The sequence below is a fragment of the Gigantopelta aegis genome, chromosome 8, assembly GCF_016097555.1.
Source record: "Gigantopelta aegis isolate Gae_Host chromosome 8, Gae_host_genome, whole genome shotgun sequence".
NCBI lineage: Eukaryota > Metazoa > Mollusca > Gastropoda > Neomphalida > Peltospiridae > Gigantopelta > Gigantopelta aegis.
In genome coordinates, this window is record NC_054706.1 from 57,057,076 (window position 1) to 57,075,740 (window position 18,665).

An 18,665-nucleotide genomic window follows, 5' to 3' on the forward strand; every position below is an offset into this window, starting at 1 on the left:
TGAAGACCGGCCCAGAAGTGGAAGACCTCGCATAACAACTGCAGCACAAGATCGCTACATCCGGGTTCTGCACTTGCGTCATTGAACTGCCACAACAACGAACACTGCTGGACGCATACCTGGTTTGAGAAGGGTGTCTGCACAAACCATTCAAAACTGACTTCGAGAAGCTGGTTTACGGGGCTAGCAGACAGCATGTTGGCCCCATCCTGCGACGTCAACATCAACAGTTACGTGTTCACTGGTGCACGAATGTACAGGGGTGGAACTTGGGAAACTGGTGGCGGGTTTCCTTCTACAGCGACAACAACGTGTTTACAGACGCCGCAATGAACGTTTTGCCAACAACTGCATCGCCCAAGTTGACAGATTCGGTGGGGAGTCATCTCATACACCAGAAGAATTGAACTTGCGTTCGTACAAGGCAACCTGACAGCTGTACACTACCAGGATGAAATTCTTCGCCGTCACATGCTTCCCATTTTGGATTGATAGAGAGAACTCTTTCAGCAGGACAATGCCAGGCCGCATACGGCACCTGTAACAATGGATTTCCTACAGAATGAGAACATTAATGTGCTGCCATGGCCATCAAGATCGCCCAATCTCAAACCCATTGAACATATATGGGAAGAACTGAACAGGTGTGTACGCCAACGTGACCCAGAGCCTCAGACGCTTCTGCAACTGTGTCCGAATTCAGAGACTCATTCAGTCTATGCCACGGAGATGTCATGCAGTGATTGCTGCTTCTGGTGGCCACACAAGGTACTGATTTCAGCGCCCTCGTTTGATGCTGTTTGTTGACGAAAACGCATCCACTGCCATCAGTCCATAGCAAGAACATTGTTACATACTCAAGACAAATTTGACTGTGATACGATCATAAATGACGAAATTATGCCACTTTGTATAAAAGAGATAATTCCATGAATATATATATACAGTGGACTCTGTCTATACCGGATTCTGTGTAATCCGGATCTCTGCGTAAACCGGTCCATTTCTAGCCCCGTCAAGCCCCGTTTTACATAGAAGTACTATTTATCTCTTTGTGTATAAATCTTCTGCCTAATCCGTATCCTGTCTACTCCGGACTCCGGATCAAAAATCAAGAACGAAAGAACCGTTCGTGCATTATAATTACCTCTGTTTACACTGGATTGGGATTTGACTTAATGACAGGCTGCTTAAATAGTTGAACAATGATCGTCAATTGCCAAGTAATCAGGACTCCGTCGCAAGATCACATACGAAATGTAATTGCACTCGTGTGAAGTTTACTCTTAATGTGGTAGGCTGTTAGATCAATCGGATTAGTGTGTGTGTTGATATCCCTAGTTTTAGAGTCCTGACGTCAGACAGGAGCACGTGACCAGAATGCTAGTAATGCACTTGTGATATGAATAGCTCGTGCATGACAGGACACCGCTTGAATATCGAAGAGAGTGGTTACAATTTAAAAAATTGTTTAGAATATCATAGGCTATATGCAATCATTTCACAGGTGTTTCTGGTTGTCTTAATAATTATAAGAAGCCCAAACTGGATTTTGTATTCAAATAATTTTGTATGTACAGAAAAATAATGTTTTAGGAAATAAAATGAAATAGTACAAATATTAGAACTATCATAAACACGTTTAATATGCAGCCACTAATATCGCTTTATGCGTTATTTCAAAAATATATTTCACAAATATGACAATTACAAAATCATTACAAAAATGGACTGTTGACCATTAACTGATTTCCCAACCATCCATGGGTTCAAATGTCATTGTTGATCGCGAGTTGTTGATCATTCGAAGAAGCCAACTCTATATATATATATATATATATATATATATATATATCTATATCTATAGATATCTATATATATGTATGTATGTATGTATGAACATGCTGATAATAATGAGTGACACTTAAATCTTTTAGACATATTTCTTAACGAGTTATCTCTGCAAAACTCCATAACTTTCTTAACTTGCATAAATTGCATAAAGTCGCAGTCAAATAGAAGTTATTGCAGAAATGGTATGGGTCATATCGTCACAATTTTGAAGGTATAGGAAAAAAACAACAAAATAAACACCAACACCTAGCTGCCACCGTGCCATGGGGTATTCTTTTCAATCAAACAAAATATACTACTAACGGGATGTCATAGCTGACCATTAACCATTTGTGGCAGCACCCTGGAGCACAAGCAACCAGCCTCTTCCATGTAGTGTGTTGTCAAAATGGCTCCTCGCCCATCACGACATGAAGCTAGAGCTCTTTGTGTCCCTTTAAATATAGATCCCTACTGGTAAAAAGCAATTTTCCACGTAAGAGGATTAAAATAAATGCTGACCAAATAGTACATTAAGTCAAACTTTAAGGACCTACATGATCAGCAGCCTTTAGTTAATACTCCTATTAAATATAAGATGGTCAGCCAGTGTCAGCCTCTCTGCTCTGTCACTGAACTACACTGCTTTGTTGCCATGTAAACGATGTAAACTATCATTTCAGTGATTTCAAAGGAAACCCCCATGCAGTGGCTATAATTTATAGGTATAACATTTCGTTATAGTAACTGAGGACATAAATGCTAGACAAACTTAGGCACAAATATAAGACTTTGAAGTATCAATTACATATTGTGATATTACTCTAACATACCACAGAAATCTCTTGGACTGTGGATCCATGCCAGTGGAAGGTTCATCCAGCAAAACAATCTGTGGTTTGCCCAACATACTTATTGCATAGCTCACCTGTAAAACGAAATCCAGAACAGAATAGAGCAAATTAATATTTATAATGACAAAGCTAATCACTTTAAACTGCAGGAATTTAGTGTTTAACGTGAGATTATTTTGTCACTTGGTCAAGTTGTAACTTACCAAGGAAAGAAATTAATGATGCACTCAATACATTTTTATTTATGGTTATATGGCGTCGGACATATGGCTAAGAACCACACAGATAATGCGATAGGAAACCTCTTGCCACTACTCCATGGACTATTATTTTCAGTTAGCAGCAAAAGAACTTTTAAATGCACCATTCAACAGTACATACCACAGCTTTATGTTACAAAAGTTATGGAGCACTGGCTGGAAAGAGAAATAGCACAACTGGCTCACCGGCGATGCATTCGAAATATTTTTATTTATGGATACATTGCATCAATCATATTGTAAAGAGCAACATATAATTAGAGAGGAAACCTCACTCAGTGGTCTACTAATTTTATTAGTATTATATATGCACCATCCCAAAGTCATGATAGTACATACCACAACCTCTATTAACAGTTGTGGAAGAAGAAATATCACAATGGGCTCACTGACGACGTCGATTCTAGATCCATTGCACCTATTTAGAATACTTTACCACCGTACTACGTCCAACCCCTAACATATTAATGTGTTATTCCGAATCATCATTTCAGTTAGATCATATTAGTCGTAATATTAGGAGGACGTGAAGACACGTGGACGCTTATGATTAATTAAATTGATGCATAACGAATTCATCATTAGTGCCCAGTTGCTGTTCTGAATATACTGTAGAAACAGTTTTCAAAGAGTTGGGAGTCAGTTATTATATACACTACCTTTCATATAGATGTAGATCTGATATAGTTTAGTAAGTTTTTATCATAAAGAGTTGGAGTCAGTTATTATATACACTACCTTTCGTGTAGATGTAGACCTGATATAGTTTAGTAAGTTTTTATCATAAAGAGTTGGAGTCAGTTATCATATACACTACCTTTCGTGTAGATGTAGACCTGATAGAGTTTAGTAAGTTTTTATCATAAAGAGTTGGAGTCAGTTATTATATACACTACCTTTCGTGTAGATGTAGACCTGATATAGTTTAGTCAGTTTTTATTATAAAGAGTTGGAGTCAGTTATCATATACACTACCTTTCGTGTAGATGTAGACCTGATATAGTTTAGTCAGTTTTTATCATAAAGAGTTGGAGTCAGTTATTATATACACTACCTTTCGTGTAGATGTAGACCTGATATAGTTTAGTCAGTTTTTATCATAAAGAGTTGGAGTCAGTTATCATATACACTACCTTTCGTGTAGATGTAGACCTGATATAGTTTAGTCAGTTTTTATCATAAAGAGTTGGAGTCAGTTATCATATACACTACCTTTCGTGTAGATGTAGACCTGATATAGTTTAGTCAGTTTTTATCATAAAGAGTTGGAGTCAGTTATCATATACACTACCTTTCGTCGTGTCCCACCAGACATTTTATCAGCTCTTTTGTCTGCATGCTCTGTAACTTTTAGATTATCCACAAAGCTGAATCAAAAAAAGCAAACATGTCATTATATTAAGTCTTTAAATGAATGCTAAAAGACAAATGTTCAAATTATGAATACAAGTTTCATAATCAATCAGTCGAATGTAAACCAGTATGAGAAAAACAAGAAGAAGCAAAATAAGTGAATTATGGATGCAAACGTCAGAAACGATTCACCCACCTCAGTTGATCCACTATAGTTTTTCCACATTCCAACCAATGCCTCAATACTGACATATTAACTGCTGCGTTATGTGCTGTTCTGTCTTTGGAAAAGAGCATAAAGACAAAATACAGCAGGTAGTATCAACCCAAATAACTTCTGGCTGTGTCAAAGTTCGAGGTGCACCCAACTTTTGATAGAGAAGTGAATACCACAAATCCTGTGATTGGTGATAAATGTGAGTGTGTGAAAGAAGTGAACACCACTATTTTGTTTCATCTAGTACCACTGTGTCAAGTAGCTTTGTGCCTGAAACATGTATGGAGGTACCTGTAAAAAAAAGTACTCAAATTTTGTGCAGAACTAGGGTAGTCATAGACACTACCCGTTATCTCAGAAATGTACAGCTTGACCTCCATTTTTTTCTGATTTACTTTAAGGGTGAAGGGTGGTAGTATTTATGCCATTGATTCTCTGCAGATAGGAGTTTTAGCCACATATGTTACCATTGTCGTCTATGGGATCTGCTTTGGTAGTATACACCCTATAGCACATATTCAGTGCATAATAAAAAAAACCAGTTTGATTTTGTCATTTATTGAATTAAACTATACTGGTTGCTTAATTAGCCGTCATTCGGCCATGGAAGTTCACAATGATCTCGACCTTGACAATAATCACTGTGCATGGCTCTGAATGGAGTCTGAATCAAAGTTAGCACTGAGGAAAAGTTGGTTTTGGCCTATAATTCATACTGTAAAGATTTCAATAATTTCTTTTTACATGGTATTTGAAATGCCATATACGACTGCTCTTAAATATGGTATTATATATAAGCAACCTGAACTACGATTTTAATAGCAATTTATTTTTATATTAAAAATAACATGTGCCAATAGTGAGTTAATGTCTTTAGTTTCCATTAACATAGTTAATTTTTCATGTACATGTATGAAATTCTCATATGGAAAACTTTATATGCACCATCCCACAGACAGGATAGTACATACCACGGCCTTTGTTACACCAGTTGTGGAGCACTAGCTGGTACGAGAAATAGCCTAATGGGCCCACTGACGGGATCGATCGTGCATTAGGCGAGTGCAGTACCACAGAGCTACATGTACGTCCCGCCCCTTCACCCAAATGACAATCAATATCTTCAGGAGTTTTATTTTAAAACATTTTGTTGTTTAGTATGACATATTGCATTTGTACAAAACTGTATGCAATATATATGCCTTATGAGGTGTATTATATTAGGTTGCACTGTAGAAACAACAGTTTCAGTTAGGTTGTCAGTTTATGTCAGAATACAACAGATCTTTTGAAAAGTTTATGTTATCAGAATAGGTAGTACTAAACCAAATAACTTCCGGCTGGGACAAAGTTCGAGGTGCACCCAACTTTTGATAAAGAAGTGAACACCACAAATCCTGTGATTGGTGATAAATGTGAGTGTGTTGGTTGTAAAATGAAATATTTTCATCTAGAAAAAAATGTATGCACTTTTATTTCAAGTAGCCTTGTGCTTGAAACATGTATGAGGTACCTGTAAAAAAAAAGTACTCGAATTTTGTGCGGAACTAGGGTAGTCATAGACACTACACGTTATCTCAGAAATGAACAGCTTAACCCCCATTTTTTCTCATTCACTTTAAGGGTGAGGTGTGGTAGTATTTATATCCGTGGTGTTTATGTCGATTGATATGCTACAGGTAGGAATGTTACTATTGTCGGCTATGGGATTTGATTTGGTTGTATATACCCAACAGGTTTCTTTTAAATACTGTATGTCAGAATTATCAAATGTCTGACATCGAGAAAATCAATGATAATATTAATCAATGTGCTCTAGTGTTATATACTATATTCTACATGCACAAAGCTTACTTACTAGTTGACAAGTGAGTCAATATCTCCTCGTGGTATTCCCTTGATGGCTGCGTAGCACGCCAAGTGTTCCTTCAGTGTGATACTCGGCCACAATGCATCATGCTGTGGACAATAGCCAATAGCCTGGAATGCTTCGGATGCACTTGAGTGGACATTGTGACCTGCTACAATGATCTGAAATTAATGTTATTAATCCTAGTGATATCAACTGAAAAGAAGCAGCACTGTAAACTATAACTATTTAATTTGTAATCTGAATAACAAAACCGTATTCCGATATAAAAGTTTTATCTCTGCACAAAGCAGAATTGAAAGGAAGTTGGGCAAAGTCATCCATGATCCACAAGGAGATACGTAACAGGATGTTTCATTCTTCTTGCCCAGCCCGTTGGAGGAATACCACTTTCAAGACTAGCTTAGAAAACCCAAATTTGCACAGGATAGAGCCAAATGGAACTAATATATAAAACGTATTTTCTATTACCAACACTATACTATACTATTACTATTACTATTACTATTACTACAATACTATACTATACTATACTATACTATATAATATACTATACTATATACTATACTATACTATACTATACTATACTATACTATACTATACACTAGACTATACTATACTATACTATACTATACTATACTATACTATACTATATACTATACTATACTATATAATCTAATACTATACTATACTATACTATATAATTTAGTCTAGTAAATGGCATTGATAACTACAATTATCAAATTACTGCAGTGGTGCATCCCAACCAGAAGACAATCAAAATGTAGGAAAGTCGACACCGTCAAAATTTAATATAAAATATTTTTGCTTTATGCAGATATTTCAAACGTTCCATAATACAGTATATTGGCAGCAGGCACATGGATAATCCACGTTTTGAATTATAATCGAAGCATTAAATATGGATTAAAACGCTATCGACCTCAACTTTTGATATCATCCTTAAAGCCTATCTAAGTTTTTGTACTGTAACAATAATTTATGCACAGTACAAATGATATATCATATCATGCAATATTATGTTTGTTTGGATGTTTTTTTTTTAGGGGGTGTTAAATGTTATTATAAGCTTAAAGAATAATTTAGTTGTTTCAATGACATGTGAATATTAAAAATGAGCTTTTTCCCTTCTGTTTACATCTTTGTTTAACAAAGACCAACCTTTATATTTATATGTAGCAAATAACCCAAACAAAAATTGCAAGCTTAATAAATAGCTGGTAACAACCTTGTGGCAAGGTAGTAACTACCGCGTTTCGAGCTAGTATTTGGAACCTTTTTACAACCTTGCCGCAAGCTTGCGACGAGCTTCTTGCAACCTTGCCGCAAGCTTGTTGCATGCTTGCGACAAGCTTCCTGCAAGCTTATTCAGTTTAAGCTAGTATTTGGAACCTTTTTACAACCTTGCCGCAAGCTTGCGACGAGCTTGCGGGAAGCTTGTTGCAACCTTGCCGCAAGCTTGCGACGAGCTACCCGCACGCTTGCGACGAGCTTCCTGCAAGCTTGCGAAGATCTACCTACAAGCTTGCATCAGTGGCAGCCATCTTGCATCTTGTATAATTCTTTTAAAAACAACAATGGTTTTAAAGTGAAAAACATGAACAGTTTAAAACAAAAAAATAGGTGCTACATGTTGTCAGATACTTAGGCTACAAAATTAGTTTACCTGTCTGATAGACATGTTCCATTTATGTGGGATAGTCTTGATTAAACTAATATGCTAAAAAAGCTCCTGGTACTATATTCTTCTTCTTCTTCTTGTTTTAGGTTATATTCCTCCACTATCTGGAGATCCACACTGTGGTGTAAAGTCATTTGTTTGTTTCTTCTTGTTTTCTTTTTTCTCCTGTTCCACCAAGCAGGATTCAACCAAACTTGGTCCAAATGATCCTCTTATAGACCTGACCAAGTGTTGTTATTTTTAAGGCCAATAAAAATTCCAAGATGGCCGCCCTGGCCTCTGAATAACTGAGACATTTTTAACTTTTACTCAAGTTCCACCATGCAAATTTAAACCATATGTATTCCTAATGATCCTCTCATGGCCCTGACCAAGTTTGTTATTTTTCGGGCAGATTTAAAATCAAGATCGCTGCCCTGGCCTCTGATTGACAGAGAAATTTTTTTGCTTCTTTTCAAGGTCCACCCGGCAGGTTTCTATCAAACTTAGTCCAAGTGATTCTCTCATGACTTACTAAGTGTTGTTATTTTTGTGGCTGATTCAAAATCCAAGATGGCCACCCTGGTCTCTGATTGGCTCAGACATTTTCAACATCATCTCAAATTCCACCAGGCTAATTTCAACCAAACATGGCCCATGTCATCCTCTCATGGCCATGCATATGTTATTATTTTTGGGGCCAATTGAAAATCCAATCATTACAAGATGATTCTGTTTTAACCATATTGTATTATCATTCCTATGTATTAATATTAATTTTGTTTTAATTATTATTGTAAATACTATCTAAATCTGTTACATGTATGTTTGGTTGTTTAGCCACTGTTCCCATTGAATTTGATAAATCATATGAGAAGTTATGAATTAAAAAACAAATAACCATGAAAATTATTTGGACTTAGCTTTTTCTCCACAAGTGTAGACATGCTTTCACAGTTGAAGATATACATGCAGCAAGCTTGCAAAAATGAAAACATGCTTGCGGGAAGCTTGCACAGTTGAAGATATGCATGCAGCAAGCTTGCAAAATGAAAACATGCTTGCGGGAAGCTTGCACATTTGAAGATATGCTTGCAGCAAGCTAGCAAAAATGAAAACATGCTTGCGGGAAGCTTGCACAGTTGAAGATATGCATGCAGCAAGCTTGCGCATGCTTTCACAAATGAAAACATGCATGCGGCAAGCTTGCAGAAATACTGACTACCTTACGCGAGCTAAATGTTAGCTTGCAAATAGCTTGCATTGCTTGTACTACCTTGTAACAACCTTGTAACTACCTTGCAACAACCTAGCCGCAAGCATGCATTTTTGTTTGGGAAAATCACTGATGAAAAAAAAAAAAAACCGCAATAAAAACCATCTAATCTGACAAACTCTTATCATCGATTTAAATAATTTTATCACAAATATTGCACTGTGTCTTGTTACACATGAGATGACAGTGTATCATTTCAAAAGATTTGTAAAATAATAACTGAATTTACAAATTCCTAACTTTGAAATGTCATGCAAATTGATGCAGTGACAGTGCGACATAATTTTTGCACATACCTAGCTCCCAATTTTCCCTAAAATATTGTGCACTGCATATAAATTATGCATATTATTTTTACTCATTCGAAACATATAACATAAGTCTGTTCTTTGACAGTATTATTGAAATCAGTACAATATACCACTGGACAAAATATGATCTTGTCTTTAATCACTTACCAATGACAAACATTTACTATTAGTGACAGAGTTAACGTCGACACACTGGTGTTAACACACTAGATTGTCAACACACTGAAGGTCAACACACTGAAGTTATTATATGGATGGTTTCAGTTTAAAATAATTCATAATATACTTCCTGTTAATACCTTCTTATATAAAATTGGTTATATTTCTTGTCCGGTGTAATTTTTGTAATTTAGAACTTGGTACAATTACCCATTTATTTTGGGAATGCACTTTAGTCAACTCAATTTGGAATGATATTCAGAACTGGATTTATGTAAAAACGGGTAGCAATATTAAATTTAATTTAAAAAATGTAATTTTTGGCTTTAAAACCAGAAATAATGATCCCATTAATGCCACTGTACTCGTTACAAAACACGTAATATTTAAATGTCATTTTAATGCATATGTACCCAGTTTGAAATGGTCCCCCAAAAAGTTGACTGAGTACTATTATGTTACAAAAGCAGCGGCTTTTTCACCAAATTTTGGTCAATTTGTCACAATATATTTAAAACCTAGATTTTATTTCTTCTCTTCTTTTTTGATACTTGTTATGTCCTTAGTCTCCTTTTGAATTTTTCATTCATGTATGTCTGATTATCAGTCACATATATTTGATCTTAGCTGAATATCTCCTTAGCTACTTTGGGTTGTTTCATGTGGATCTTTTTATATGTACTGTATACATCTGTGTGTGGATATCATGTCAATAAAAATGGGAATAATAAAACAAAATAATAATTTGCTTGGACTACATTTCCTTTCATTACATTCCTGCCCTTTTATCTACGTCAATACTGTCGGTTATGGATTATATGATACCTGACTTGAACCAAATTAAAATATACATTATAACAGCTTACTCCATATAGTGTAACATATCAAAACTGTTTTACCATAATAGTTAAAGCATCAACATGCAGTTATTAACAGATTTATGAAATGCATCATCCTGAATTCAACACTTGATTAACTGCCCATAGATGGAAAAATCCCAGTCTATAGCAATGTATCTACAGATCCAAGCATGCAGATTACACGTGAACATGCCCATCAGACCAGAATGGATGAATTCCACTATTTGTACACCGCTATATGGAGGTTTATGTTATCATACAGAATACAGTTTTATACCTTGAAAATAGTCCAGTCAATAAACATTCCAAGAACTAATGACAATGTAGCAGACGAATAAACAAAAAGTGTCTCCATGTTTTTTGTTGACATCGTTCCTACTATAATTTTGTTTGCGTCATATGGATATTTTCAAAATACTTGATCAAATGCACTTTCTTGAGGGCTTTTTTTTTAGTTTCTTTTTTACATTTAGCTTCTATAATGGGTTAATTGTTTTCAGTTTTGCGGGTGTAGACTTTATATTAAACAAATACAACAGCTAACAGCTGGTGTATTCATATGCTGGTAAAATTAAGTCATGGTGTCGTAAATTTTCACAAGATTCCAAGAAATACCATGGTAATTATAGAATAGTGATAAATAGAATAACTAACTGTCTTTCGTTAGATACGTTTTCAAAATACCTAGTACAATAATAGGTATTCAGGCTACTCATTTGGTATCTTCTGTATATACAAGCTAGTTGTACTAGATATGTGGGGTCACACATGGCTTACAAAACATCAATATACATTATCTAAGTTTTCTGTAAACTAAATTAAAGTTACCACCCTCCAAATTAAAAACATGACCATGTCGCATATATAGTTATGTTTTGTAACAACCAGTATTCACCATTATACTCTTGCTCAATCTTACCTTTCCTTTAGTAGCTGAAGTCTCTGCAATGACCATATTCAAGATGGTTGTTTTCCCAGCACCATTGGGTCCGAGCAAACCAAAAACTTCGTTTTTATCCACAGCAAAAGTTGCATTCTGCACAGCCACCTTCACAGAGTTTTCCTTCGTCTGGTGTTTTGTTGTACGTTTCTTGAATTCTTTCCTCAAATTCCTCACATACGCCACTGGCATCTGATACAAGATTATTAATGAAGTTATGAAGATTGTCATACAGTATGCTAGTCAATATATTTATGCAATGCAATCAAACACAAATATATTGATTTTTACATACTAAGAAAAGAGAATCATATGTGTATATTATAACAATGCAGGGATGTGTAGCTACCCACCATTCCAAATAATCACCCAGATGAACTATTTTGTTTTTCCTACTTGCACTAATATTTTGTTAGTAAACGATTTTCAAGGTAGTTTTTTCAATGAATACACATTTCACTGCAACTGACATATAAGCCTTTTTTCCATTAATTGATTTTTGTGATAAATTGGCAATTTATTTACACTGTCATGGGCTCCATGGATTTACCACGTTGACAAAATTCCGAGAGCGTGTCCTATATGTTGCCACCTGGCCTCATGTGTGGTGTTTTCGTTAGGATATTAATTCCATATCTTCCATTATGTTTAAACGTTGATATAAATATTTTTAAATACTAACTTCAGATGAAAATGATGTTATTGTTTATTATTTTATTATTATTTCGTGGCATTGTAATTTTTAACACATAGTTAGTGGCAATGAACACCCACCCACCCCAAGTAAGATCTGGTCACTGATCGACAGCAGCAGTCAATGCGATCATGTGTCTTGTCACCTGCTCTCCTAAATGACACAGGCAGGTTCATCAGAAATAACTGTATTACAATCTGAAGCAGACCATTTCTGTTTAGAACATACCTATCGGGACAATAAATTCACAAAGACGACAAGATGGAAGTGATTATCGATTTTTAAATGCAATTTTAAACAACATTAACTACATTTAAAATATCACAAAAAATGTTAACAACTCATGAAAATAATACTTACCATTTCATAAGTAAATATTGTTTATGGTATTTATAAAAGTATTAAGTGAAAATATGTTAGTAAAAGGTATAAACTTGTAGACCTACTCCATGAACGTGGTTTTTTTAATCCAGAATTAATTCATGCAAATTCCGTGAAATAATTCAACATGACGTTGAATCACGTCAAACATTTAACATAAAATTTAACAGCCAACCAAAATATTTTGTTTAGTATATTCTATATTACAAATATAGACTACAGACTACAGTACTGATAAATTTGCCATTTGAATCACTCCTTTAGCCAAAGAAGTCAAGAGAAAGAAAAAATATTATGTCATACTGTTAAGTATTACAAGCGTTTTCATTGAATATCGTAATTGACTATCTTAAGTAAGGATAATAGATTATAAGGTTTTTAAGATTTGTGGAATTTTAAAAAATAAAAGCACAGTAAAAGATCTTACAGATACTCCTGATAGGTGTAGTATGATAATAGGGATAATATCAATGTGTTTCGTTGTTAGCTATAACTTTGTCTTGTGCCAAAATTCAAATTTTGTGATAAATCCTTATAGTTAACAAAACACACTGATATTATCCCCTAATTATCAACAATGATATTTTGTATAGCATTCAAGTGTCTATATATGTACGACCCTGATTATATATTTGTTTTATCATTATACAGATAAAAGTTACTAAACAAAGCAGCAATAGGTGGTTTATATGTACTTTGTCACAGGCAGGACAGTACATATCACAGTCTTTGATATACCTGTGGGACATAGGTGTGAAGGCAAAACAAATTCAAGTCCACTGAGGTGGAACGATCTTGCAATCTCCGTATCACATCACAGACGATTGCTTTACCACTTACATCTACATCCAAACCCTTGACAGAAAAACTGTCAGATTCGTAATTCATCAAGGGATAGGATCATGACAGTCAAAAGTGAGAAGGCAGGGGGCAAAATGGGACTTAAACAAAAGACCTATCGGTCTATAGAGCTCCGCTATTTAATTTTCTATTTTGTTAGTAGTAGATAATGAATTAATTTGTAAGATCTCTTTTGAATGTGTCAAGTTTAAACATTCTTTTGGAGAATATGCACCTTCACATTTTCAATTTAAAGTTTTAAAACATATAATAAAAATAAAAATTTCTAAATATTCGAAATATCTCTCTATTGGTTTATGGTGGGTGTCCAGGGGATCATTGTATCGAGTTTGAGAATAGTTCTTATCAAAACTGTAGGAGAAAATAGACTTCAAAGGAAAAGTTGATGGACGGACGCTGGACAAATCAGATTTAGAAAAACTTCGCTGACGAATGTCAAGTTGCAGTTAAAATTTATTAAAATGATTTTAATCAATGCTTGCCATGTGTCTATCTGCAATGCCATGGAGTTTGTTGACACGATGTCGTTCATCTTTCACATCATCATCCTCATCGTCAGGGATATCACTGTTCTCTTCGGGAATAGCCTTCACCTTCGAGATGCAACACATTATAGCTTGGACAAGACTACCGCCAGTACTGTGCAGATCCACAATTCTCAGTAGCACGATCATTACTACAATATGTATTAGAGCCTAGAACACAAAGAGAAAAAGTTCTTGTATTTTTAAAACTTCAAGAAATTTAGCTGTGAAGCATATGCGACTGGCCTGTAGGAACGTTTGGGATGAGGAGGGGTAATCTTCAGGTCCATAAGATTAACTTTTGTTTTCTATTATATAAATGACTTGAAAACAGCCCAAACTGTCAAAACATTGCCTCTATATATGAAACAAAATGTCCAATTGAAGTGAGTGTTCCTTGGTTACTAAACCTTAATTTCGAACGGAGTGTTTGGCAGCACAGTTCCTTAACTACGTTTAATATGGCTTCTATTATGGGGATGTCCCTGTTTGCCTAGCGGTTGAGGTCGTGGGCTGTCAAATATCACGCGAATCGTTGCAGCAGCTTCGAATTCTGTCAACTGACACTTTTTATCTTTAGATATTAAGGTGAGAATCAATCAAATTGTTAGTGGTGCTCATGACAAACGTTGTGTACTGAATGTCAGCACTGTGCTGTTGTAACCAGGGTGCTGGCCAGCAACCCATACTGCCTCACAAACATACTTAACTCAATGTATAATACTTATCTATGTACTGAAGTATGTTTATGGTGCTACCGGTAAGCTCATACAACCTACACTTTTGATATTATATAAAAACATAACCAGTAACCTTTAAAACAACCAAACGTAACATACAAAAAACACATTGCTATTTGTTCCATGTATGGTAGTAAACCATGTTTTAAAGCCAGGACAAAGATAAAACCTTTAATGGTGAGCATAACTTGTACACACCAGATGATTTGGAACCTTTCCAGTCGCATTGTGATTGGGGTGTATGTGGTGTAAGAGCCCAATATCAAACAATATTGCTCAGAACTTAGCTGTTACTATCTAAGCTAAAGAACATACCACAATAATTGGGTAGATAATATTGTTGTCCATCTCAAAGTACATGTCAAACGTTACTGGCTGTTGTAGAATATCTGCTACACGTGATATCTGCAAATATATATCAACGAGCCATGCAACATGTTGGCTACAATAAATAGTATTATAATTTACACCCTGATGAACAAAATGAATAAAACTGTGAATGTCCTACTAAATAAAAAAGAAGTCAATGAGGTATACTAGTATAGTTTTGTTTTACTGTGTTTGTTAAGTGCTAGTAATACTTTCAAATCAGCGCTGTACCTACATACTTAAATTGGGGGGTGGGGGGGTGGGGTGGGGGTGGGGTGGGGGGGAGCAGTTAAATAAAAATCGAGACATAGTTATATAGTAAAAAGTGCCATTACCAACAAAATGACTATCAGAAACAGATTGAATATACAAACACTTATAATTACTGAAGCTTGCCTGTTACACCATTATCTAAACCTCGTCAAATAACCACGCTATCAAAACGTAGTAACCTGATATTCAATATATATAATGTTAGCCTCCATATATATGTTATTTACTAAATATTTTAAAAATCGAATAATTAGGAAATGAAAGCTATATTTTAATACATTAATTATGCAGGATAAACATATAGTTTATTAAAGATCTCACCCTTTCTATGTAGTATATTCCACCAAAGATGATATAAGGAGGATCAATGACGCACATCACATAGTGAACGATCTTTGCTACATCTGGATGACCCAACATATCCATCAGTGATATCGCTATGTAGGGAATAATCCCTGACTGAAAATAGATGTACTCATATTTTTAAGGTGATGTGTTCAGGGCCTAGGATATTCTAGCAGTAATGTGATTTTATTGCAGCAAAAATACAGGGTCCAAATTATGTATTCAATTTAGATGTAGTTTTTATGAGTAATTAATTTAAGGTATAATGATTACATTTCAAAGCCAAAGTTAATTTTGGTGGGAATCCCTGATTCATGGGCACCCACCCACTGAGCAATCTCAAGTAATTTCCTACATTACTAAAAGTCACTAACACTAATGGTGATCAAAATAACTTCTTACTTTTAATAAAAATGGTTTCAACAATATATCAATGAAATTGCTTAGTCAGTGGGTTACAAACACCGGGCCATCTACAATTGGTCGTAACTGTAAGTCATTAGGATGCAATAATTCTACATAACCTTTCTGTACTTCTCTGCACATGGAATTAATAATCTTAATTTTGGTGGGAATCCGTGATTCGAGGGCACCCACCCACTGCACCATCCCAAGTAATTTCCTACATTATTAAAAATCACTAACACTATTGGTGATCAAAATAACATCTTGTGATGGTATGTTGAAAATATTAAACAATAACAATTATTACTGACTGTGTCCATTATTGTATCTTTAGAGTAGAGCTATTTTAAAGTCATTAGTGTCCTAATTATTATCAAATGTCACAAAGTCGGTGACAAATTTCAACCACAAATGTCGCAACTCATCAGTCACGAATATCATAATTAACAATGGCATTTTTTGTGATGCTTTCTTTGTGTGTCCTTCTGGAGCGATACTCACAGATGGCATACAGTGTCGCTTGCTGAGCAGGATCCTATGATTAATCCCCAGCGTAACCTCTAAAATGTTTCAATATTAGTACCAGCTTGGTGTGTCGGTTGTCATGATCTCTTACAATATTCTGCAGCCTGTTAATGACATCTGTGTATATGCGACATTGAGGCGGCGTATCTTCTCCAGCCAGTGATTGGGTCAGGGATATTGTGCATAAAGACTGTTCGTAATTTTTAATAATGGGGGATGACTAGAGGTGACCTAAGTGGGTAGGTGATCAGGTTGCAATGGTGGGGGGAATTGACTGAGGGGAAATGACCAGGGGGGATATGCTCGGGGGGGGGGGGAATTGATTGTGGTGAGATGACCGGGGGGTATGCTCTGAGAGGGGGAACTGACTGAGGGGAAATGATCGGGGGGGGGGGGGGGGGGATATGCTCCGAGAGGGGGAATTGACTGAGGCGAAATGGAAATGACCAGGGGGGATGTGCTTTGAGAGGGGAAATTGACTATGGTGAAATGACTGGGGGTAAGTGGTATGCTCTTTGAGGGGGAATTGACTGAGGGGAAATGATCGGGGGATATGCTCTGAGAGGGGGAATTGACTGAGGGGAAATGACAAGGGGAGGATGTGCTCTGAGAGGGGGTATTGACTATGGTGAAATGACCGGGGGGTGGGAGGGATGTGCTCTGAGAGGGTGGAATTGACTATGGGGAAATGACCGGGGGGTATGCTCTGAGAGGGGGAATTGACTGAGGGGAAATGATCAGGGGGTTATGCTCTGAGGGGGAACTGACTATGGTGAAATGACCTGGGGGTATGCTCTGAGAAGGGGAACTGACTGACGGGAAATGACCAGGGGGATGTGCTCTGAGAGGGGGTATTGACTATGGTGAAATGACCGGGGGGTATGCTCTGAGAGGGGGAATTGACTGAGGCAAAATGACCAGGGGGATATGCTCTGAGAGAGGAAATTGACTGTGGTGGAATGACTGGGGGAGGGAGTGTATGCTCTGAGAGGAGAAATTGACTGAGGAGAAATTATCGGGGTATATGCTCTGAGAGGGGGAATTGACTATGGGGAAATGATCGGGGGGATATGCTCTGAGAGGAAATGACATGGGGGGTATGCTCTGAGAGGGGGAATTGACTGAGGGGAAATGACCGAGGGGTATGCTCTGAGAGGGGGGATTGATTATGGGGAAGTGTCCAGGAGGGATATGCTCTCAAAGGGGGGATTGCTATTATACAACTCTGAGCTATGACCTTTACTGCACAGACGAAAAATGGTTGCGTAAAACTAGACTTGCATGAAAAACAAAAATGTTATTTCACATTTTTCAGGGGTCTCATATGTTTGGCACCAAACAACAATAATCCAAATAATGCTGAGGTGGTGTTTAAGCAAACATCAATGTCTTTTACTATTGCATGTATATTTGATAATGTCAAGAAACCACCACAATTCACCCCCCCCACCCCACCCCCATGTAAGATATGTTCTGTATGCATCTAATTATAGTAGTCCTGAGGAAATTATCGAAGGTGTACTTACAAAGATGAAAACATTGGGAAGGACTGCTTGGCAAGTTTCAAATGTTTCAAAGGCGTATGAGAACACATAGGCGAGCAGGAGATTGGCCGGGATGTATGCTAAGAAAAGCATTACCAGTGTTAGTATGGCTCCTGCAGTGATGAACGATGGAATCTGAAATAAAACAAAGATTATTTTTCCTTTAACGACACTATTAAAGCACATTGATTAATTAACCATTAACTATTGGATGTCGAATATTTTGTAATTGTGACTTCTAGTCTTCAGAGGAAGCCCACTACATTTTTCCATAAGTAACAAAGGATCTAATAATATATGCAATTTCCCATAGGTAGGAACAGACATACCACTGCCTTTGATACACCAGTCATGGGGCAGTGGTTGGGACGGGACTGAGTACACAGAGAA

At 36.3% G+C, this 18,665-nt stretch overlaps 1 protein-coding gene across 4 annotated transcripts in view; it reads right to left on the minus strand.

Moving 5' to 3' along the window:
- Positions 1 to 2,226: 2,226 nt before the first annotated feature.
- Positions 2,227 to 18,665, minus strand: part of LOC121378617 (ABC transporter A family member 1-like) — a 57,668-nt gene continuing 41,229 nt past the window's right edge. Inside the window, exons 21-30 of one of the 4 annotated variants that reach the window (XM_041506876.1) lie at positions 18,258 to 18,410; positions 15,778 to 15,915; positions 15,130 to 15,219; positions 14,033 to 14,245; positions 12,389 to 12,505; positions 11,594 to 11,806; positions 6,376 to 6,548; positions 4,239 to 4,314; positions 2,667 to 2,761; positions 2,227 to 2,288 (exon numbers count right to left, since the gene is read on the minus strand). In XM_041506876.1, the coding sequence (XP_041362810.1) occupies positions 2,258 to 2,288; positions 2,667 to 2,761; positions 4,239 to 4,314; positions 6,376 to 6,548; positions 11,594 to 11,806; positions 12,389 to 12,505; positions 14,033 to 14,245; positions 15,130 to 15,219; positions 15,778 to 15,915; positions 18,258 to 18,410 (1,299 nt within the window). In that variant the 3' untranslated portion in view covers positions 2,227 to 2,257. Of the gene's footprint in view, positions 2,289 to 2,666; positions 2,762 to 4,238; positions 4,315 to 6,375; positions 6,549 to 11,593; positions 11,807 to 12,388; positions 12,506 to 14,032; positions 14,246 to 15,129; positions 15,220 to 15,777; positions 15,916 to 18,257; positions 18,411 to 18,665 lie in introns of those variants that run through there. The other 3 variants (XM_041506877.1, XM_041506878.1, XM_041506879.1) reach the window with 3 other exon arrangements.